The sequence below is a fragment of the Chrysochloris asiatica genome, unplaced genomic scaffold (genome assembly GCF_000296735.1).
Source record: "Chrysochloris asiatica unplaced genomic scaffold, ChrAsi1.0 scaffold00137, whole genome shotgun sequence".
Lineage (NCBI taxonomy): Eukaryota > Metazoa > Chordata > Mammalia > Afrosoricida > Chrysochloridae > Chrysochloris > Chrysochloris asiatica.
The window spans coordinates 692,029-712,563 of record NW_006408655.1 but is presented as its reverse complement, the minus strand read 5'-3'; the positions used below and the strand labels follow the sequence as shown (position 1 = coordinate 712,563).

The 20,535-nt window shown below is 38.4% G+C and overlaps 1 protein-coding gene across 1 annotated transcript in view; it reads right to left on the bottom strand.

The window, feature by feature from the left end:
- Positions 1-20,535, bottom strand: part of MRC1 (mannose receptor, C type 1) — a 135,260-nt gene that overhangs the window by 95,596 nt on the left and 19,129 nt on the right. The window contains exons 4-6 of the mRNA XM_006869905.1: positions 18,839-19,240; positions 13,424-13,597; positions 7,698-7,862 (exon numbers count right to left, since the gene is read on the bottom strand). Coding sequence (XP_006869967.1) covers positions 7,698-7,862; positions 13,424-13,597; positions 18,839-19,240 — 741 coding nt within the window. The remainder of the gene's footprint in view (positions 1-7,697; positions 7,863-13,423; positions 13,598-18,838; positions 19,241-20,535) is intronic.

Genomic DNA, 20,535 nt, shown 5'->3' with positions numbered 1-20,535 from the left:
CTTTCCAGGTGCCTCTAGTTGGATTTGCACCACCGACTTTTTCTTGTTGTTGTTGTTTAGTGCCATCAAGTTGATTCCAACCCATAGCGACTCTGTATAGGGTTTCATAGGAGCAGCTGATGAGCTTGAACCACCGACCTTGCAGTTCAAACAATTAGCCCACAGCACCACACTACGACTCCAACATTTTAGCAAAGAGTCTTAGTGTGGCGCTGTGGGTTAATATGCCAGACTGCAAAGCTGTTTGAGCTGCAAGGTCGGTGGTTCAAGCTCACCAGCTGCTCCTTAGAAACCTTATACAGGGTCGCTATGGGTCGGAACTGACTCGACGGCATTAACAACAACAATGACAATAAGGAAGACAATAGAAGAATTGATGATTTGGGTTATGGTGTTGAAGGAGAATACTGAAGGTGCCATGGGCTGTTTTGTTCTGCTGTGCATAGGGTCGCTATGAGTCAGTACCGACTCAATGGCACCTAACAACAACAAAACCATTTGCACGATCCAGCTTCACTGACATGGAAAGATAGCACTGAAATCCAACCTAGCCATTTTCCAACTGCGTTTTTAGGCATGTTTCCTAACTCTTCCCTGCTTGCTTGTTATCTCATCTATAAAGTGGGGAGGATAATATTTATGTCAAGGGTGTGAGCATTCAAAATAAAAAGTGATAGCTATTCCTCAACTCACTCATTTAAATGAAAATCTTATTTTAAAAGTACGATTATTTGTGACATTTTTTTCCCTTCTTCATTTTAGTGATCTGTTGTCCAAAATAGAGTAGTTCACACAGCCCCAACTATAATATGATTTTCTATATTCTTCCCTAATAAGATGGGGCTTTAAAAAGTTCATGGATAAAGGTAATTACAAGATAATGAATTTTTTCATGAATTTTTTTTTTAAGTTTTTTATTGTGAATTATGTGTTTTCATGGGAGAACATCAGTTTTACATTCATCCTATCGTATTTCATTTCATTGCAGTGATTGCAATCATCTCCATGCATCATCAAACAACCAAAGGGTACACCCCACAGGCCCACCCACCGCCCAAGCCCAGCAGTGCTGTCAGCACACAACACCTTTCCCTCCCTCAGTCCAGTGTCCCCAGCCACTCCATCTGTCCACATGATCATATATCTGCCTCATCATATCTGTTTCTCTGGGTAGGGTCCCGCACTTCGCTCTTCTCACTTGATGGTCCCAGGGACCTCTGTCCCTGGACTGCAAAATCAGTCACTCATCTACTTTTGTTATAAAACATCTACCTTTACATTTCCCACCCTCACAGTCAGTCCTGATAGCAATTATTCACTATTGTACCACTTGAGTCTTATCCCCATCTCCTTTCATCAGCCCTGTCCCAACAGGTTGGAAATCATTCAGCAGAGATTCTATCTTCCCCTGCCCTGTCTGGAACTAGGTTCCCTCTTGAAAGCTTGTAAGCCAGTCAACCCTGTGTACCAATGGAGTGGGAGTAAACCTCGCTATAAAGATTTGTTCCATTTTTTGAGCTACTACATCCATAAGTGATACAATCAAGATGGCAGATTGGGTAGACATGCAGTAAGGAGCTCCATCACCAACAACAGAGAATACTGGGCCAAGCAGGCTCAGGGGATGGTGCTAGAACTCTGAACCACATATAAAGGAATATTTAGAAGATTGGAAGGCTAACAGCTAGAATTTGTAGGAGAATCAAGAAATCCATTGCTTTCAAATTCAAGATGCTCAGCTATTCCCACAGCCACCATCTTGGGAGAGAACAAGTGGGGGAAGGATCTGAACAGCCACTAACGCCTGACAGAGCCAAGAAGATACAGGTGCGGACATTCATTTTTTTGGTATCTGTTCATTGGTCTCTCGCTGACTGTGCACCTCCATTCTGGTAACTATAGGGGATACCTGAGCAAATGGACACCCCACCCCCACCCATAGAGGGTTCTACTATGCATGCACACAGATCTCCTCGAAATTTAAAGTGACAGTTTCGACATAAAACCAAATGGCCACTACTCCTGTCTGTCGTATGGTGGTGGCTTGTGAGTTGCTGTGATTCTGAGGGCTAGAGAAACTGTGTTCTATGAAGAACAATGTGGCATCAGGATTGGAGGAAGACTCATTAACAACCTGCAATATGCAGATGATACAACCTTGCTTGCTGAAAGTGAAGAGGACTTAAAACATTTACTGACAAAGATCAAAGAGCACAGTCTTCTGTATGGATTACATCTCAATGTCAAGAAAACAAAAATCCTCACTACTGGACCAATAAACAACATTCTTATCAATGGAAAAAAGATTGAAGTTGTCAAGGACTTCATTCTTCTTGGATCAACTATCAACACTCATGGAAGCAGCAGTCAAGAGATCAGATGACGTATTGTATTAGGCAAATCTGCTGCACAAGACCTTTTTAAAGTGTTGAAGAGCAAAGATGTCAGCTTGAGGACTAAGGTGCTCCTGACCCAAGCCATGGTATTTTCAATAACCTTATATGCATGCAAAAGCTGGACAGTGAATAAGGAGACCATAGAAGAATTGATGCCTTTGAGTTATGGTGTTGGAGGAGAATACTAAAAGTACCATGGGCTGCCAAAAGAACCAATAGATCTGTTTTGGAAGAAATGCAGCTAGAGTGCTCCTTAGAGGCCAAGATGGCCAAACTTCGTCTCTCATACTTTGGACATATTGTCAGGAGGGAACAGTAGCTGGAGAAGGATATCATGTTTGGTAAGATGGAGGGTCAGAGAAAAAGAGGAAGGCCCCCCAATGAGATGGATTGGCCAGGTGACAGCATCAATGGACTCAAGTGTGGCAATAGTAGTGAGGCTGACCCAGGATTGGACATTGTTTCGTTCTGCTGTGCATAAAGTCACTATGAGTCGGTGCCGACTTGATGGCACCTAACAACAACAACAACAACATCCATAAGTTGAGTCCTGGTGTGGCGCTGTGGGTTAATGCACCAGACTGCAAAGCCATTTGAGCTGCAATGTCGGCAGTTCAAGCTCATCAGCTACCCCTCATACAGGGTCACTATGAGTTGGAATCCACTCGACAGCACTTAGCAATAACAACATTTGTTCCTAGGAATTTTATGAATTCACGTTTTATTTATTCTACTACCCAGTTGTGTTTTTCAGCAGGGTGTTTTTCAGTTTCCATGTATTTGACTTTATTTCCTTGGTCTTCTTATTGTTGATTTCTAGTTTTATAGCATTGTGATCTGAGAACTGCTTTGTGGTATTTTGATGTTCTTTAATTTATGAAGGCTTGTTTTGCGACCTGACACATGGTCAATTCTGGAGAATGTTCCTTTTGCACAGGAAAAGAATGTACACTGTGCTGTTGTTGGGTTGAAATTTCTGTACACAGCAATGTTGTCAAGTTGTTTGATTGTATTGTTTAGTTCCTCTGTGTCTTTGTCAAGTTTCTTTCTGGTTGTTCTATCCCTTTTCGAAAGTGGCGTATTAAAATCTCCCACTATAATTGTAGATTTATCTATTTCTTTCTTCAATTCTAGTAGGGTTTGCTTCATATACCTTGGTGCTGTTTCACTGAGAACATAAATATTTATTATGGTTATGTCGTCTTGCTCAATTGACCCTTTGATCATGAGATAGTGTCCTTTTTATCTCTTATGCTGTTTTTTGTCTTAAAGTTCACTTTATCAGAGATTAGTATTGCCACTCTTACTTGTTTATTATTGCTGTTAGCTTGGTATATTTTTTTCCATCCTTTAACTTTTAGTCTGTTTTTGTCTTTCTGTGTAAGGAGTGTCTCTTGCAAGCAGCATATTGAAGGTTCTTGTTTTCTTATCCATTCTGCCAATCTATATCTTTTCACTGGTGCATTTAATCCATTGACATTCAGTGTAATTATCGATAAGTATGAATGAATTGCTATAATTATTTTTTTGTGGTGCTGTTTGTTCCTTTGTTCTGCATGCCTTCTTCTGCTGAGTTCATGTTTTTTGTGCTATTTCTTTCCAGTTTCTTCTTCGTTTTCATGTTTCCTTCTTCTGATTGGATCGTCATTTTCATGGTAAGTTGTAAAGTATTAACTTTCTTTGGAGTTTCCCTATAGTCTATTAATCCTCCCCCCCCCCCTTTTAAGACAGTCTATTGTATCCTGTAATCTATACCTGATCTCTGTGCCTGTGTTTTGTCCTTCTTTGACACTGTTAATATTTTGATCTTTGCTTGGCCTCACAGGTCCTCTAAATTCATTGCTGTAATTTTGTTCTGTTCTGAACTCTGCTATCTCTCAACTGAGTTTCAGGCTTGTTTGCTCTCCAGAGTGACACAATCATTGCACTTGCTGATTAGGGAAGTATTTCCTGTCGCCGGGGCCTGATAGCTGAGGGAGCCCTGGCTGGGAAATTAGGAGATAGTTGGGCAGAGCTGCTGGCCTTCCTGTCTCTCCCGTTTCTTCTGCACAGCTGGTGAAAAAAGTAAAAGGCAACCTGTGCTCTGTTCCTTGGTTTCCAGAAAGCCGGAAACAAGTTAAAATCAGAAGAGGCATGATAATATAATCCATAAATAGGCTCCTTTAAAAAAAAAAAAAAGAACCAACGGAAACTATTTCAAGTCTGATATGTTTTTCGCTCACCCATGCAAGTATGCACAAATATCACCAGGATTGTCTGGAATAATCTTTTCTATGTCTTCATTGTTTGCGTTACTTTTGGGGGGAGCGAAGGGGGCTAGGTCTCTTTCAGTGCTGTCCTTTCTTTCTCATTATTTTTATGTTGTTGTTGTTAAGTACCTTCTAGTTGATTCCGATCCATAGACCCTGTATAGGGTTTCCAAGGAGCAGCTGGTGAGCTTGAACCACCGACCTTGTAGTTCAAACAACTTTGTAGTCTGGCGCATTAGTCCACAGTGCCACACCAGTACCCTGAACATGGTTGTAAATATTGCAAATGGTTAAGGCACTTGGCTGCTAACCAAAAGGTTGGAGGTTCAAGTCTACCCAGAGGTGGCTTGGACAAAGACCTGGTCTACTTGTGAAAAAATTAGACATTGAAAACCTTATGGAGAACAGTCCTACTCTGACACATTCTAGGTCAGCACAAGTGGGAGTCAATTTCACATAACTGATTGTTCTTGTTAGGCACCAGTGAGTCCCTTCCAACTCATAGCGACCCTGGAGTGGCTGGTGAGTTTGAACAGCAACTGGTAAATATTAATTGGTAACAATTGGCAAGTATTAATCACCTGGTCCTTTGTCCCAATACTAGAAGGACTCCAAACACTGATACCAAAGTGAATATTTCAACAGACAGTGATATAATTCCATTTTTTAAGCTATGAGTGCACACAGAAAAATCATACTGCTTTTCTTTCCACAATGTCCTTAATAATAATTTAAGCGAAATGTGTGCCAGCTGATGAAAGGTACTATTTGAAAACTGTCTGGAAAAGTGCTAGAAAATGAGGCAGAACTGGGATCATGCTGTATCCCTTCTAGTCTAGCCCAGATTCCAGGGCCTTAGAGTCCTGGTGAGGTGCTGTGGGATAAAGCACAAGGTCAAGGTCGCTTTGAACCACAAGGTTGGCAGTTTAAACTCATTAGCCGCTCATTGGAAACTCTATACAGGGTCACTGTGTGTCGGAACCAACTCAATAGCACTTAACAACAACAACACACATAGATATCACAGTGCACACATATCATCCCCTTTAACACATGAAGGCCCTGAGACATAGACACCTCAGGTAATCTCAAATATTAATGTCTTCACAGAGCTGGGACCCAGACTGGACCCCTTACCCTCTGCTTGTTGAGTCAGTCAGGAGGAATTCACAGACATCCATGATATAATAGATACTAAAAGAGTGTTTTACCAAATGGGGTTCCCAACTACCTGCCTCAGAATCACCTAAAAAGTTGTTTAAAAATGCAGATTGCTGGACCTCCCCACACACTTACAAATCTAGAATTTGATGATTGGGCCCAATATCTACATTGTTAACAAAATTCTGAGGTGATTAGTAAGCAATTTCATGTTTAAGAGGTGCTGTGCTTACTGTCTTCCTGACCTTAACTCATTTTCCAGCTGTCCAAAGATTATGATGAATCACTAAATCATGATTTCCCTTGTGCTGCACCATCATATGCCAGTTAACAAACATTTATTGAGACTTTCCTCCTTGGAAGGTCTGTGCAAACCTCCTTGGGTAGGGCATAGCTATTCACATGACAGTCCTTATTTTCAGCATTTCTCCCTCTAATTCACTGTCAACACAGCCTTCAGTTTGATTTTTTCATGGTGCATATTCTAAATTGTATGTATTTCTTTATTTGCTTACTAATGTGTGTCTATTTTCCCCACTGGACCTTAAATTTCCTGTGGATGGAACCAATCTGCTTTGGTGAGGATGTATCCCCAAGATTTATCATAACACTTTACACACAGAAACCCAGATGCCTTATTGAACGAAGGAATGAATTAATCCAGGAGTGAGAAAAAAAGAAGAAAGAATGCATGTATCATCTTCTAGGGAGAATAAGACATAAAAATCACAAGCTATAAGAATCGTGATGAGCAAATTTGAGCAAGAGAAATCAAGGTGGAAACAGAGAAGATAACTTCATAGAGAAGATCATATTTCAACTTTATAAGATTTGGGGTTTTCTGGAAAAGGGAAATCAGGTAAAATACAATGGGGGTTTCAAAAAGTTCATGGAAAAATTCATTATGTTTTCATTCCATCTTTTCCACAAACTTTTTGATGCTCCCTCATAAATGACATGAGAAGAAATGTATGTGGAGATGAGAAAGTCTGAGCCATAGATAAATAACACAGATTTTTCTTTTGTCAATACTGCAAAATTCATGAAGGGGAACTATAGTAGATGGACAAATCAGATCCTTTGACTGGCAGACAAAGGTATTTATTAATGATGTGATAGCAATGAGAAGCCTTTAAGAGTTTTTTGATCATAGGAGCAAAGATATATTCATCTAGCAGCAGTACTAGAGTGGATTGGAAGGAGGGGATGCTGGAGGTAGTAAACTGGCAATGCTTTCTCTTTCAGACCAATTTCTGGTCCTAATCTCTCTGTTTCCCCAAGGATGGATTTAGACACTAAAACAGAAACTCTCTTCTCAGGGAAACATCAGCTTTTTTAATCTTGTGTGATTTAATTCAATGTGACTAGATGTTTTCTAAAAACAAAAGAAAACATTGTGGGAAAAGGATCAATAAGACCTAAAAACCAGTAGATACTGAGAGTTAGAGAGACAGAAGGCAAAAAAATTAATCAGGGTTTCAAAGCCAGCCCTGATTTGGCCTTACATACAGTAGCAGAATTTCATTTTATCATTTTGATGGTGAGTGCCTAACCAGCATGGTACCACTCCCCTGTACCCAAGAGCAACATGAAATATGGATTTTAGCATCTTTTACTTTGAACCCAAATTAGTCCTCATAATCATTCTCAGCACAGGTTTCTAGAGATTGTCATCATCAATAGAACAAAGTCAGCTCATGTGATGAAACCCATTTGTACTGTGTTATTTCCAAAAGGTTGCTGATTTGTCATGTTATCTGAACCATCAGCTATGGGTCTGTCTCTGTAATGATGTCTGTATTCACTGTGTTGTCTACTTTAAAGTTAAATTATATAAGAATAGAAGAAGCATGTTTTAACTTGCAACTGTATTTCCTTTTGATGTCATTACCTGTTAGGTACATTTGCTCATGTATCTCAGTGATGCTCAAGAGCTCGGCATCCTGCTGTTGACAGCTCTTCCTTGCCTGCTGCCAAGTTAAAGCAGCTTTGGAGTTGATCTGGTAGGAAATGCTAGTCAACGGATCTTTATTCCATAAGTTTTCACTTCCTTCAACTGCAAAAGAAATCAAATGGAAATGTGTTGCATGATGCATAGAAAAGACTTAGTGAGCGATATTTTTCAAACTATCTTAGCAGCGTCATAACCTGAAGCATTACAATTAAAAAAAAAAAAAACTCATTTGTAAAGTACCCATAAAATTTTCTTCACTCCTGCAGTGAAGAGGGGGCAGTTTTCAAAGCATCAACCACATCCAATCCCTTTCACGTCCCTAAAGAAAGCAAGGGAGGCATTCTCTCCCTAGTTTTCCTTCAGGACATTTAAGATCAGGTGAGTTGGGAAGAGAGACAAATTTGTACATTGACTAAGAATAGGAATACCAGTCTAACTTCTAGCAAAAATACAAAGGAGGAAAAAAAATTAATATATTTCTTCTCTCTGAATATGAATGTGTTTCCTACAGATTCTACTTTAGTCATTTTAGAAAAACAGGTATTAGAGAGGAGGAGTGTGGATTCCAAAAATGAACTGACCTGGTACTGCTCAATGCCACTTACTCTTTGTTTGGCCATGGCTAAAGTATTAACTTCAAGAAACTTACTTTTTTCATCTCTAGAACATATTCAATATATCTAAAACCCCTGGCATCTAGTGGATGCTGATTATTAGTTTCCCTACCCTCAAGTGGAAAATAGTTGTTTTAATTAATTTTCCTTCACTATTTTATGATTGTTGATATACTGCTGGTGTGACTCTGTAGGATGAGCGTTGGACTGTGAACCATAAGTTCGGCGGTTCAAACCCACCCACTGCTCTTCAGAAACCCTGTCCAGGATCACTATGAGTCGGAACCGACCAACAGCGCTTAACAACAGCAACGGCAACATAATATATACCATGAAGCATGATACACTTTATGAATAGCCGATACTATAGACAGTTAGATACTTACAGCTATTATATATAACAAATTATATATAAGATGATATATGTATGTAAGATATACATAGATTATATATATAATCTTATTAAATATATCTTATATATATAAGATTATATATACGATTTTCAGGAAATCAGTAAATAAAATAAGTGAATATGCTTAAGTGATATGGAAATTTCTATTTTGTCTTTTTAATGATACAAAAGTCAATTTACAAGTAACAATCCTTTCATTACCTTTGTAATGACAAGAGAAAAGAAAGAAGCATCCAGCTTGCTGAGAAGTTAGTCAGTCAGCCTCTGCTGTCCTACTTCTGAATGCTATGCCTAATTGTGGTTTGCATTTTTGAGAACGTGATCATAGCACTTCATCATACACATGCTACACTCTGTGATATGAAACTAGAGGTTCTGTGGCTCAAAGAGGAAGAACATCATACCAAAATGTCAGTCAACTACATAGAAATTTCTATGATGATTTAACTATAAAATCATTGCATAAATAAATATATAGAAAGCCATTTTAACTAATAATGTGAAACTAAATTTTAATGATCTAAAGGTGAGTTAATGAGCCCGACTACAAGGTCAGTGGTTCAAGTTCACCAATTGCTCCTTGGAAACCCTATACAGGGTTACTATGGGTCAGAACCAACTTGACAGCACTTACTAACAACAACAAAAAGGCTTATTTGGAGTCCTGGTGTGACACTGCAGGCTAATGCGCTGGACTGCAAGGTAGACTTGAACTGCAAAGTTGGTTGTTCAGGCTCACCAACTGCTCCGTGGGATCTCTATACAGGGTTGCTATGAGTTAGAACTGACTAGACAGCACTTAACAACAACAACAAAGACTTATTATTGTCCAAATGGGCTCCTCTCCATGTGACACCATTCAAATGAGACCAAGTTAGGATTTGTTTGAAGATAAAGACATTTTTCACAAATCCTCTAACTTACTACTAATAAAGTCTTAGCATTTAGAAGCTTTGTTTATTATATGGAAGTAAATGTGGACTATATAAAATGGTATGGCATGGGGGATAAAGCAGTGGTCCACAAGATCAGTTTGAGCTACAAAGTCAGCATTTCAAACTCACCAGCTTCTCCTAGGAAACTCTATAGACAGGGTCACTATGAGTCAGAACCTACTCGATGGTACTTAAAAACAACAACATATAAAATGGGGTAATAGGTTCTTATCTGGACATTTAGGAAGATGATATCAATGGCCAAAGAAAGAAAAAGAATGTGACTGTCATTAAGGAAAGAATTTTGCATTTTAAATCAATGAATTAAAACCTGTTTCTCAATGAATGTATAGGTGTGTTGGCAACATCTCTCCAAAGACTTCACATTTCCACAGTAAGCCCAATCGATATTAAAAGCATTGGAAGCGAAAGTTGCAAGCTATGGAGAATTGAGAGAAAGGGCTCTTTTCCTTTTCCTGTTCTCATGATCTTTGAAAATAAATGTCTAAATACAAGGAAAAGAGTACAATAAACAATGACAAAGACAATGAAGGCTATACATTACGTGTCACTAGGTCAATAACTGACACCTCATCTTCCTCTATTGAGCCTGCTGATTTAAGGGCAATATAAAATAACACATTCTTTTGAAAGGAACACAAAGCAAGTAAAAGAAAATAGATTGGAAAATTGCAAAGTTCTTTTAACAAGGTGAAAATTGATAAAATATATCTAAAAATTTAATACATATTGAAATTAAACGTTTTTTGGTTTCTGGGTTTGTTTGTTTTTTTTACTTTTTCTCATTATTTTTTGGAACACTATGGATCTGAAGGGTAAGCACTGGATTCTTATCCATAAGGTTGGTGGTTTGAGCCCACCAGTTGCTCCAAGCAAGAAAGATGAGGCTTTTCTCTCCTACAAAAATTTACAAACTTTGGAAACCAATACAAGGTCCTTGCTGTGAGTTGAAACTGACTCAACAGCACTCAACAACATCAGTTAGTTTACTTTTACATTGAACAGGGAACATTAATAACTCTGTTTTGAAGACATGGATCAGAAATTACAAATCTAAAAGAATATTCTACTGAACATACAAAGAATATATTCTACTTCTGCACACATCATCCAAGGTTGTGAGGTTTCTATGTGATTAAGGACTTTACATTTGTTTCATTCATTAAATCATACATTCACCCAAAAACAGTTCTGTGAACACCACAAGTGCAAGATGCTATAGATGGACCCATGACATCTTTATGCTTAAGAAACCCCATAACATTTTGAAAATCCCAATCCTACAAAAAGAAAAATGGAGAAAGCTATTCCTCAAATCCTTAAAGAAAGTAATATTATTTTATCATGGGGAGGAGCTTAATTTTTTTTAGACTTTCAATACAGAAATCTGGTGTGGTATCATAGGGTAAGCACTCAGCCTCAAGGTCAGTTTGAACCACAAAAGTTTGGTGGTTCAAACTCACCATCCACTTCTCAGAAACCCTATATAGGGTCGCTATGAGTCAGAACTGATTTAATGGCACTTAACAACAATATAGAGATCAGGTATTTATAAACTTTCAAGGAGAATCACCCTTTAAAGGATGATGTAAGTAAGGCAAATAGATTTGCCTCACCGAAGAATGAGAGAGCGCTGCCATTGAATGAGAACAGAGAAACTACACATAAACAAGAAGTAGAATCATATACTGTACTGAGAAATGAAATTGACTTTCAGTGGGATGATTAACCAAAATCCAAGCCAAACCCATTGCCATGGAGTTGATTCCAATTCATTGTGACCCATATGTTACAGAGCAGACCAGAGCTCCCTAGACTTTCAAGGCTTTATCTTTTGGAGAAAGGTATCACAAGCTGTTTCTGTGATGATTGCAGCCTACAACTGTCCTACTGTGTCACATGAGGTCATCATGAGTTGGAATCCACTCACTGGTACCAACAATAACTTTTCAGAAACAGATCACCAAACTTTTCAAAGGCACCTCTGGGTAGTTTTGTAAGTGGAGATGATTGTTGTTGTTGTTGTTAAGTGCCATCGAGTCGGGTCCGACCCATAGCGACCCTGTACAGGGTTTCCGAGGGTGTAAATCTTTATGGGAGTAGAAAGCCTCATCTTTCTCCCGCGGAGCGGCTGGTAGTTTCGAACCGCTGACCCTAAGGTTCGCAGCCCGATTCGTAACCACTACGCTACCAGAGCTCGGCATTATAAATTAAAAGGTAAATGGGACCAATTCCTGAAATTTCAGATTTAATGGTGCAAACTGAAATATATTTGCAAATTATATTGCTTTGCAATAAATGCATTGGATAATGTGAGTATGTGTGATTTGTGGCCCTGAAAGTTTCATTGTAACTCATGCTATTGTAATTCAGGTGACTACCCAGACTCTCCAAGCTGCATCTGATGATCTTGCTCAGCCCAGCCCCTCTGAAGGGAAGCATGAAAGAATTCTGAGTAATGTCAGAAAGCAGACATGGAGCTGATCTACAAAGTCTATAGGTGTAGGTCAGAGGATAAGGGTTAGACGTTTTAGAGGCAGAAGAGGAACAGTGAAGACAGCAGCTGGAGGACGATGTAGCTGATGGACAGAGTAAAGCAAAGAAGAACTCTTCCTTTTTCTTTTTCATCAGCTTCCACTCTGCCTCTCAAATCTCATGGTCACCTCAACGTCACCTAAAATCTGCTAGGCTGTTGTCTTATAGACTCTGAAGTCTGGAAAGACCACCAAGAGAGCTCTTGTTATGGCCTCTTTGCACCAAAGTACTGCAATACCCCTTACATTGTATGATTGCAATACAACTTGAATTTTTATTTAATAAAGCTTCAAGCACATAAATAACCCATTTTCAAGGGTTTGAAGCTAGGTGAGTTAAATTTGAAAACAGCATCATTTCTCTCATTTCTGTGCTAAGGAGCCTTTTCATTACATTGACACAAAATTTAGGATTCCTCTCATCTCTCTGTTTCTCCATCAAACCATGTGTATGTGGCATCGTATTCTGTTGTTGGTCTATAATTCAATAATCATTTAGGGGATGGGAAGTGGCAGGGCTACCTCTGGAAATAAATATATAATGCATCTTCTACATGATAATTTGTCCTAAAAGTTTAGAAAATAACAGAGTAAAAGTGGGGGTTGGAAAACAGAAAAAATTTCTGAAAATAAAGGGGTAATTTGATACAGAAAATATTGCCATCATAGGGGTAGAGTCTAGTCTTCTTTGTTATTGTGTGCCATCGAGTCAGTTTCTACTCATAGCAACCCTGTATAGGGTTTCCAAAGCTATAAATCTTCATGGGAGCAGAAAGCCTCCTCTTTCTCCCAAGGAGCAGTGGGCATGACTAGCTGACCTTATGGTTAGCAATCCAGTTCTTATCCTACAGCACCATCAGCACTCCCCCTAGCTTTTCGTCATTGTTGTTGCTCTTGAATAATGTGGAGTCAGTTCCGACTCAGCGACCCTGTAGAGAAATTCCAAGGAGCAGCTAGTGAGTTGGAACCTCTGACCTGTGGTTAGCAGTCCAGGGCTGATCCCACAGCGCCACACCAGGAATTACACATTAAAAGTCTGAGAGTCAGAAGATCAATTTCTAGAGGAATATGTTGCAGATAAAAAGAATTATAACAAATTGCTATGTTGTATATGCCAGACTTTTCTTACTGATAAACAACTACTTACATTTCAATGGACAAAATCCAAATAGTTTGTCTTTATCATAATCTGTAGTGGTACCACACCAAAGCCATCCATCTGATCGCCCAGCACTTGTGCAATCTGCATACCACTTGTTGTCAAACTTGAAAGGAAATGCACAGGTTGCTCCATTTGCGTTGCCCAGTAGTGTAAACATGGCTAAAGAAACAGCAGATGACAATCAGAGTGAACAAAGCTTCTGAACATGGACTTTACAATATGCAGTACAATGAAAGAATCAGTCTTTCTCTTCGGATCACATGCGATGCCCTCACACACAGGATTTCTGCTACCTTCTCTCTTGTTTTGTTTTTCCTTCTTATTGTCCTATCTTTTCCTTTTTTGCTCTCCCCTTCCTTTTCCTGGGTATATACAGCAAAGTCTGTACAAAGAAATAATTCTAGTACTGCATTTCTGCTGTCTGTTAGAACAGATTTTCCTCTTTCCTCTCAAAACAGAAAAGCAGTCAGCTATATTGAAACCAGTTTTGATTGCTGCATATCCTTCAAAATAGAGAATAGGCCATCCTTCTTCTTAATTAGAATCATAAGATTATTTATGCTAGATAGAAAATAACATAAAGCTGTGTAGCCCAAACACTTTCAAGATTTAAATACCTTGCAATGACATTCTGCCACCCCAGCCTTTACTGATTCCCCCCTCATCAATGGTCATCAGGAATGATAGGGATTTAGGCATAACCCTAATTCCATCAAAAAGAGAAACCACTCAAAGGCTTTTGATGCTATCTATAAGGTCAGCAGTTCAAAACTACCAGCTGTTCTGTGGGAGAAAGATGGGGCTTTCTGCTCCTTTAAAGATTTACAGCCTTGGAAACCCTGTACAGGGTCACTATGAGTTGGAACTGACTCGACGGCACATAACCACCACCATAACTAATACCTGGAGTCCTGTGGGATAATGTACTAGGTCATAAAGTCGGTTTGAACTTCAAGATCGACTGTTCAAATTTACCAGCCACTACTTGGAAACCCTATACAGGGTCACCATGAATCAGAACCTAGTAGAAGGCTCTTAACAACTTAATCAATATCTAGCTTTTTAAAAAACTGTGTTCAAATAGATCACAATGATAAAGTTTGAGTTCAAATATTGAAACAAATATAGGATTATTGTTGATTATGGTTTGGCTTTAGCCAATGGGATTAGAGACACTCATCTATCCATTGACAGCTGACACTGTCCTCACTAAACTCTCCAGTATGTTAGTGGGATATCCCACTTTCGGAGATAAAAACTGTCTTCCTACCAGTGCTATACAGTGTTTGTGCTAGGCAGGAATTCCCTTTTCTTAATTCTCATACATCCTATGATTTGAAAAAGCTTTTAAGAGCTCGTCATTTAAACAGTTTGTAGAATATCTAGCAAAGCATCAATTCTATATTAAAAGTACAATAAACATGTGCTTCTTAGCCCCTTCACCGTCCCTTTACTCAGTGTATTGATCCATCATCTTTCAAAACTAAGTGTATTTTCAGCCTCTAAATTATACTGTTAATTTTTGTTGGCAAGTTTTTAGTAATTTTTAAATGCCTTTTTTTATATTTATTTCCATTAAGTTACAGGACTGACTTTTCCAAATCATATTTTGCATAGGGAACATGGTACATTGAGTAATAACTGTGGCAATCAATTACTGGTGCACCTGTTCTTTCATGTGAAGAAACCTATTCAGACCACGACAAGGGTAGTTGTGTTTTTTTTTAAGGCAACCAAGAAATTTTTATTCTTGAGTTTGTTACAAATGCTAACCAAATTCACCTTTTGACACTAATGTAATTTATTTGGTAATTATTGAACCATACTACACACCAAGTACTAATGAAAGTGTTTTTTTTTTTTTAAAAAAAAGCAAGCTGTACCCAGCCAGTTTGAACTGAAAGGTCAGTGGTTCAAACCCACCAGCCACTTCTCAAAAGCCTAGAGTAAATACACTATTGTTAATTTACTCTTCTGTCTTCTGGTCCTAACTTCTAGGCAACCCCTGGAGCCTACCGTGTCTAAAACTCTGGTTCTATTACTCTAAAATAATCTCTGGCCTCCACCAGTTTTCTGCCTCATGTTTTCTTTAGATAGAAGAGATTCTGATACCCACCCTCTGAATTCTCTTTATTCTGATATATGGTCCAGTTAATAGATTCCAAGATCACGCTGAGGGGCTTGAACATCTGGCAGGAATATTGTAAGTTTTGGAAGATAGTTGGAGAGAATTCAAAGAGTATTCACTATGTGTTCTACCTAAGGATCACCCAAGTCTTCATAAAAAATAATTTAATAATAGGTTTCTGAGCCCTTTCCCAGATATGATAAATCAGACTATGATTGGGAAAGGGAATTTCTTATACATGTTAAAGTTTGGAAACCACTGTCCTATGTATAGTCTTGGTGTGGTGCTGCAGGATAATGCACCAGACCACAAGGTCAGTTTGAACTGAAAGGTCAGTGGTTCAAACCCACCAGCCACTCCTCGGAAAACCTAGAAAGGATTGCTATGAGTCATCACTGACTCCACGGCATTTAATAACAACATCCTATGTATACTCTTCTCAAAGCAAACAAAAGAACAAAAGTGGGATATAGTACTGTATTTTAAAATGAAATATGATGCCCTGTGCCTTAGCATCAAATTTCAGCATAGCAAATCCCTTAGTGAAACAATAGTTCCACCTGTGGAATTCAACTCAGTCAAGTTTGCTACACCTTGACCTGTCCTAGAATTTCCTATAAAGTTATTCCTTGAAAACTGTGTTACTTAGTTTGCCACTTAGGTGACTTCTAAACCTACCTATGGTCAATAAATGCTGGGGATAAATTCTTTCTGTGCCCTCCAACTCTCCCCTCCTCCAACTCCACCTCTCCCCTCCTCCTTATATAGAAGAAAAATGGAAAACTAACAAATTACTTTCTTTCAGAGAACTGAACTCCTATGCTCTGTCTTAGCTGCAGAAAACTTAGCAGTGTCAATAGCATAGTAATTATAGAAACACATAATCTCATCTGCCAAAAGACCTTGAGAATGTACTAGATAATACTTCACAATAATCAAGTATCCAATCCTGCAGTGTGTTTATAAAATCATCACACTCAAGAGATACAGCCTTTGTAAAAGGCTTCAAATTATTTTGTTGTTTTTGTACAGCTGACAGAGTATGAAATTCAACTAAGAAAAGAGAAAACCAAATAGTGTGTTATGGACTGGATTCTGTTTCCCCAAAACATGTGTTGCAAATCCTAACCTCTCTGCCTGTGGTTATAATGCCTTTTGGGAATCAAATTTCTTTGCTATATCATTAAGGTAGGATTAGTGTAGGCTGTAGTGTGAATCCATCTCTTTTGAGGCATAAGAAGAGATTACACAAGCAAGCAAGAGAAGCAGAGATGGAGTAAGATAGATGTGAAGACACATGGAGATCTCCAAGGAACCAGGAAGCAGAAACTGAAGAACCAACAGAATTGGTGCTCTGAATTTAGACTTCTAACTTCCTAAATTGAGAAAACACATTTCTAAAGCCAACCACTTATGGTATTTTTCTTACAGCAGTATTAGATAAGTAAGACAGAATTTGGTGCCAGAAGAACAGAGTGTTGTTCTAACAGATATCCAAAATGTAGTAGTTTGGTAATTGGGTAATAAGTAGAGGCTGTAAGAGTTTTAAGGTGCTTCGTAGTAAAAACCTAGATGTCCTTGAAAAGACAGTATAATTATATACATCAAAGGCAATTCTAGTGAGGAAATGAGAAACGCTATTAAGGAAGCATTGTCTCAGAGAATATGTATGATGCCAGAAACAGAATGTTGCTAAAATGTGGATATAAAATGTGTGTCTGGTGAAACTTTAAAAGAAAACAATGAGCATGTGATGTTTTTTTATGCAGTGGCAAAGAACTTGTCTGAATTGTAAATTATGAACTTGTTTATCTGGCTGATGAGAATTCTAAGCAAGATCTTTAAAAGTTTATGTGATTTCTACTTACCACTTACAGTAAAATGTAAGAGAAAAGAGATAGACTTAAAAATAAACTGCATAAAATGAAAGAAGAACTTACAGATTTGGAAATTTCTATTGTTCTGGTAGCGTAGTGGTTACAAATCAGGCTGTGAACCGCAAGGTCAGCAGTTCGAAACTACCAGCGGTTCCGCGGGAGAAAGATGAGGCATTCTGCTCCCGTAAAGATTTACAGCCTCGGAAACCCTGTGCAAGGTCGCTATGAGTCGGAACCGACTCCACGGCACTTAACAACAACAACAACATTGTATGAAGTAGGCCATATGTCCTAAAATTTACATCGAGAATGTGTCTACACAATCTTTTGTCAAAAAAATTAAGCCTGTGACTGATGGATCTAACCAACTACCACTCAAGAAAACCCATCAGCTTAGACTGAATGGGACAGAGCAAGAATATAGGGAACCAATGCTGTCTGGCTCTTGACATTTTACAGACAGGAAACAGGCCAAGGGGATACATCTGTTGTTCTTTAAGAAAAGAAAAAGGACAATCCCTAGAGCAGTAGAACTCTTGGAATTCCACAGGAAGCAGGGTCTTCTTAGATTCAAAGGGTGGGGCCACAGTATCCTAGATCACCAAGGGTAGAGGGGCAGGAGAACAATGGTGCTGTAGCTTTCTAAGATAACTAACTAAATATGCTGCATTTTCATTTATAAGCTAAAACCTCAGCCTTTTTAAATCTTCTGTTTATTATAGTATCTGGTAGTGGTTACAAGTCGTGCTGCAAATCTCAAGGTCAGCAGTTTGAAACTACCAATGGTTCCACAGGAGAAAGATGAGGATTTCTGCTCCCATAAAGATTTACAACCTCAGAAACCTTTTGCAGGGCCACTATGAGTCAGAACCAACTCCATAGCAGACCACCACTACCCGCCACAAATACCCATAATGTGACAAAATAAATCAGAAATATTTAGAAACCTAAATTGTCAAGGAATTTGTCAAGATTTCATTTCTGGCAATCTGAGTTTGTAAAGAATTTGTCATCATTTCTCCAAGAAAACTTAAACCAAAGGGAAAGAAATATTTAACTAAATTCGTTTATCACTTACAACTTTATCAGGTAAAAGGACAGGCATTGGGGAAACAGAGTGAAAATCACTTTCTAAAAATTGTGAACTATGATGAGCCATATATACTTTTTAAATGCATAGAAATAACTTTCCATAGATTACAAATAGCCAATATATAATTCAGTACTTTGTACCCTATTTATTCACCATCCTGTTCTCATAGATCACAACAGAATTTCTGACACCAAGATGGTGGTTAATTAATATTTCTAGTAAACTCTAAACAAGAACATGCTTACTTTCTTGAACTCAGAAAATGAGAACATTTGAACACAAAAATAACCCAAGTTTCTTACCTTCATAACCTCTAGAGCATAAATCATCTGTGGTTCCATAGATCTTCCATCTGCTCCATAAACCCGATCCCTTGTAGAGCTTAATGTTCTTTTCTTGCCTGTTGCCATAGTTAAAAAATAAATCTTCTCCCTTGATCCCAAAAAGTGTGTCATTTTTGCACTCCCATTTCTGCAATTCACTGCTGGAGTCACAGGCATATAGAGCGACAGAAACCCAATCGGTTTTGGATGGCACACCCAAGCATAATTTAAATGCAATGCTCATAATCTGGGAATCAGACACCCATCGGAATTTCTGTGATTCATTGTCTGGGTTGCAAACTGCAGTTTGGACTGCACTGGGATTCACCACTTCTACACAACGCTTGTGATCTTCATTGTATATTAAAAATTGCCTAGTGTCTGTTAAAAAAAAAGAAAAAGAAAGAAAGCATGCTTAAGTAAGCACATGTGACAAAGACATTTTTATTTCATCATTTCCCAATTTCTTGAAAATTTAAGATCACAGAAAAAGATGTAAAAGAGACTCTGCCTAGGCTAACTCATCTCCTTTTTGGGGCTACTTCACACTAGAGAGAACTGAGAGAAACTGCCTTAGGGAGGATGGGTGGTTGTTGGAAATTGGCTTTAAATCTTCCAGATTTTCTAGTGAACTATGATGAGCCTTATAAGGTCTGTCTTATATACACATTAATTGTAATTGGATAAATTTAAACGATAACAGGGATAGAATCTGAGAAGATAAAACTTTGTCAATCAGAATGCAATAGACTATAAAATTAAATTAATGCATGTCCTAGACTTGTATCAAATACTTCATTTTGCTAGGATCAAACATCAACACTCATGAAAGCAGCAGCCAAGAAATCAAACAATGTGTTTGTAGTACTAGGCAAATCTTTTGCACAAGACCTCTTTAAAGTGTTGAAGAGCAAAGATGTCAGTTTGAAGACTAAAGTATACCTGATGCAAGCCATGGCATTTTCAATAACCTCATATGCATGTGAAAGTTGGACAGTGAATAAGGAAGACATTAGAAGAATTGATGCATTTGAGCTATGGTATTGGAGGAAAATATTAAAAGTGCCATGGGCTTCCAAAAGAACAAACAGATCTGTGTTGGAAAAAGTACAGCCAGAATGCTCCCTGGAAACCAGGTGGGCCAGACTTCATCTCTCATACTTTGGACATATTGTCATCAGGGACCAGTCCCTGAAGAAGGATATCATGTTTAGCAAAATGGAGAGTCAGAGAAGAGGAAGACCCCGAACAAGACAGATTGGCACAGTGGCAGCACTGATGGGCTCAAATGTAACAATGTTTGTAAAGTTTGCACAGGACTAGACAATGATTCATTCTGTTGTGCATAGGATTCCTACCAGTTGGTACTGACTCAATGACACCTAACAACAACAACAGATTATACATTAGACTAAAAAGAAGGAGATGTAAACCACTTCTGAATGGTTATGAATAACAGAAAAACACTGTCAGATATAGTGCTGGAAGGTGAGCTCCTCCCTTGGAAGGCACTCAGAATATGACTGCAGAACGTCTGCCTCCTCAAAAGTAGAGTTGACCTTAATGACAAAGCTTTTGAGATCTTGATTTTCTGATGTGGTACAACTCAAAATGGGAAGATATAGCTACAAATATCCATTAATAATCAGAACAGGGATCTACTAAGTATGATTCTA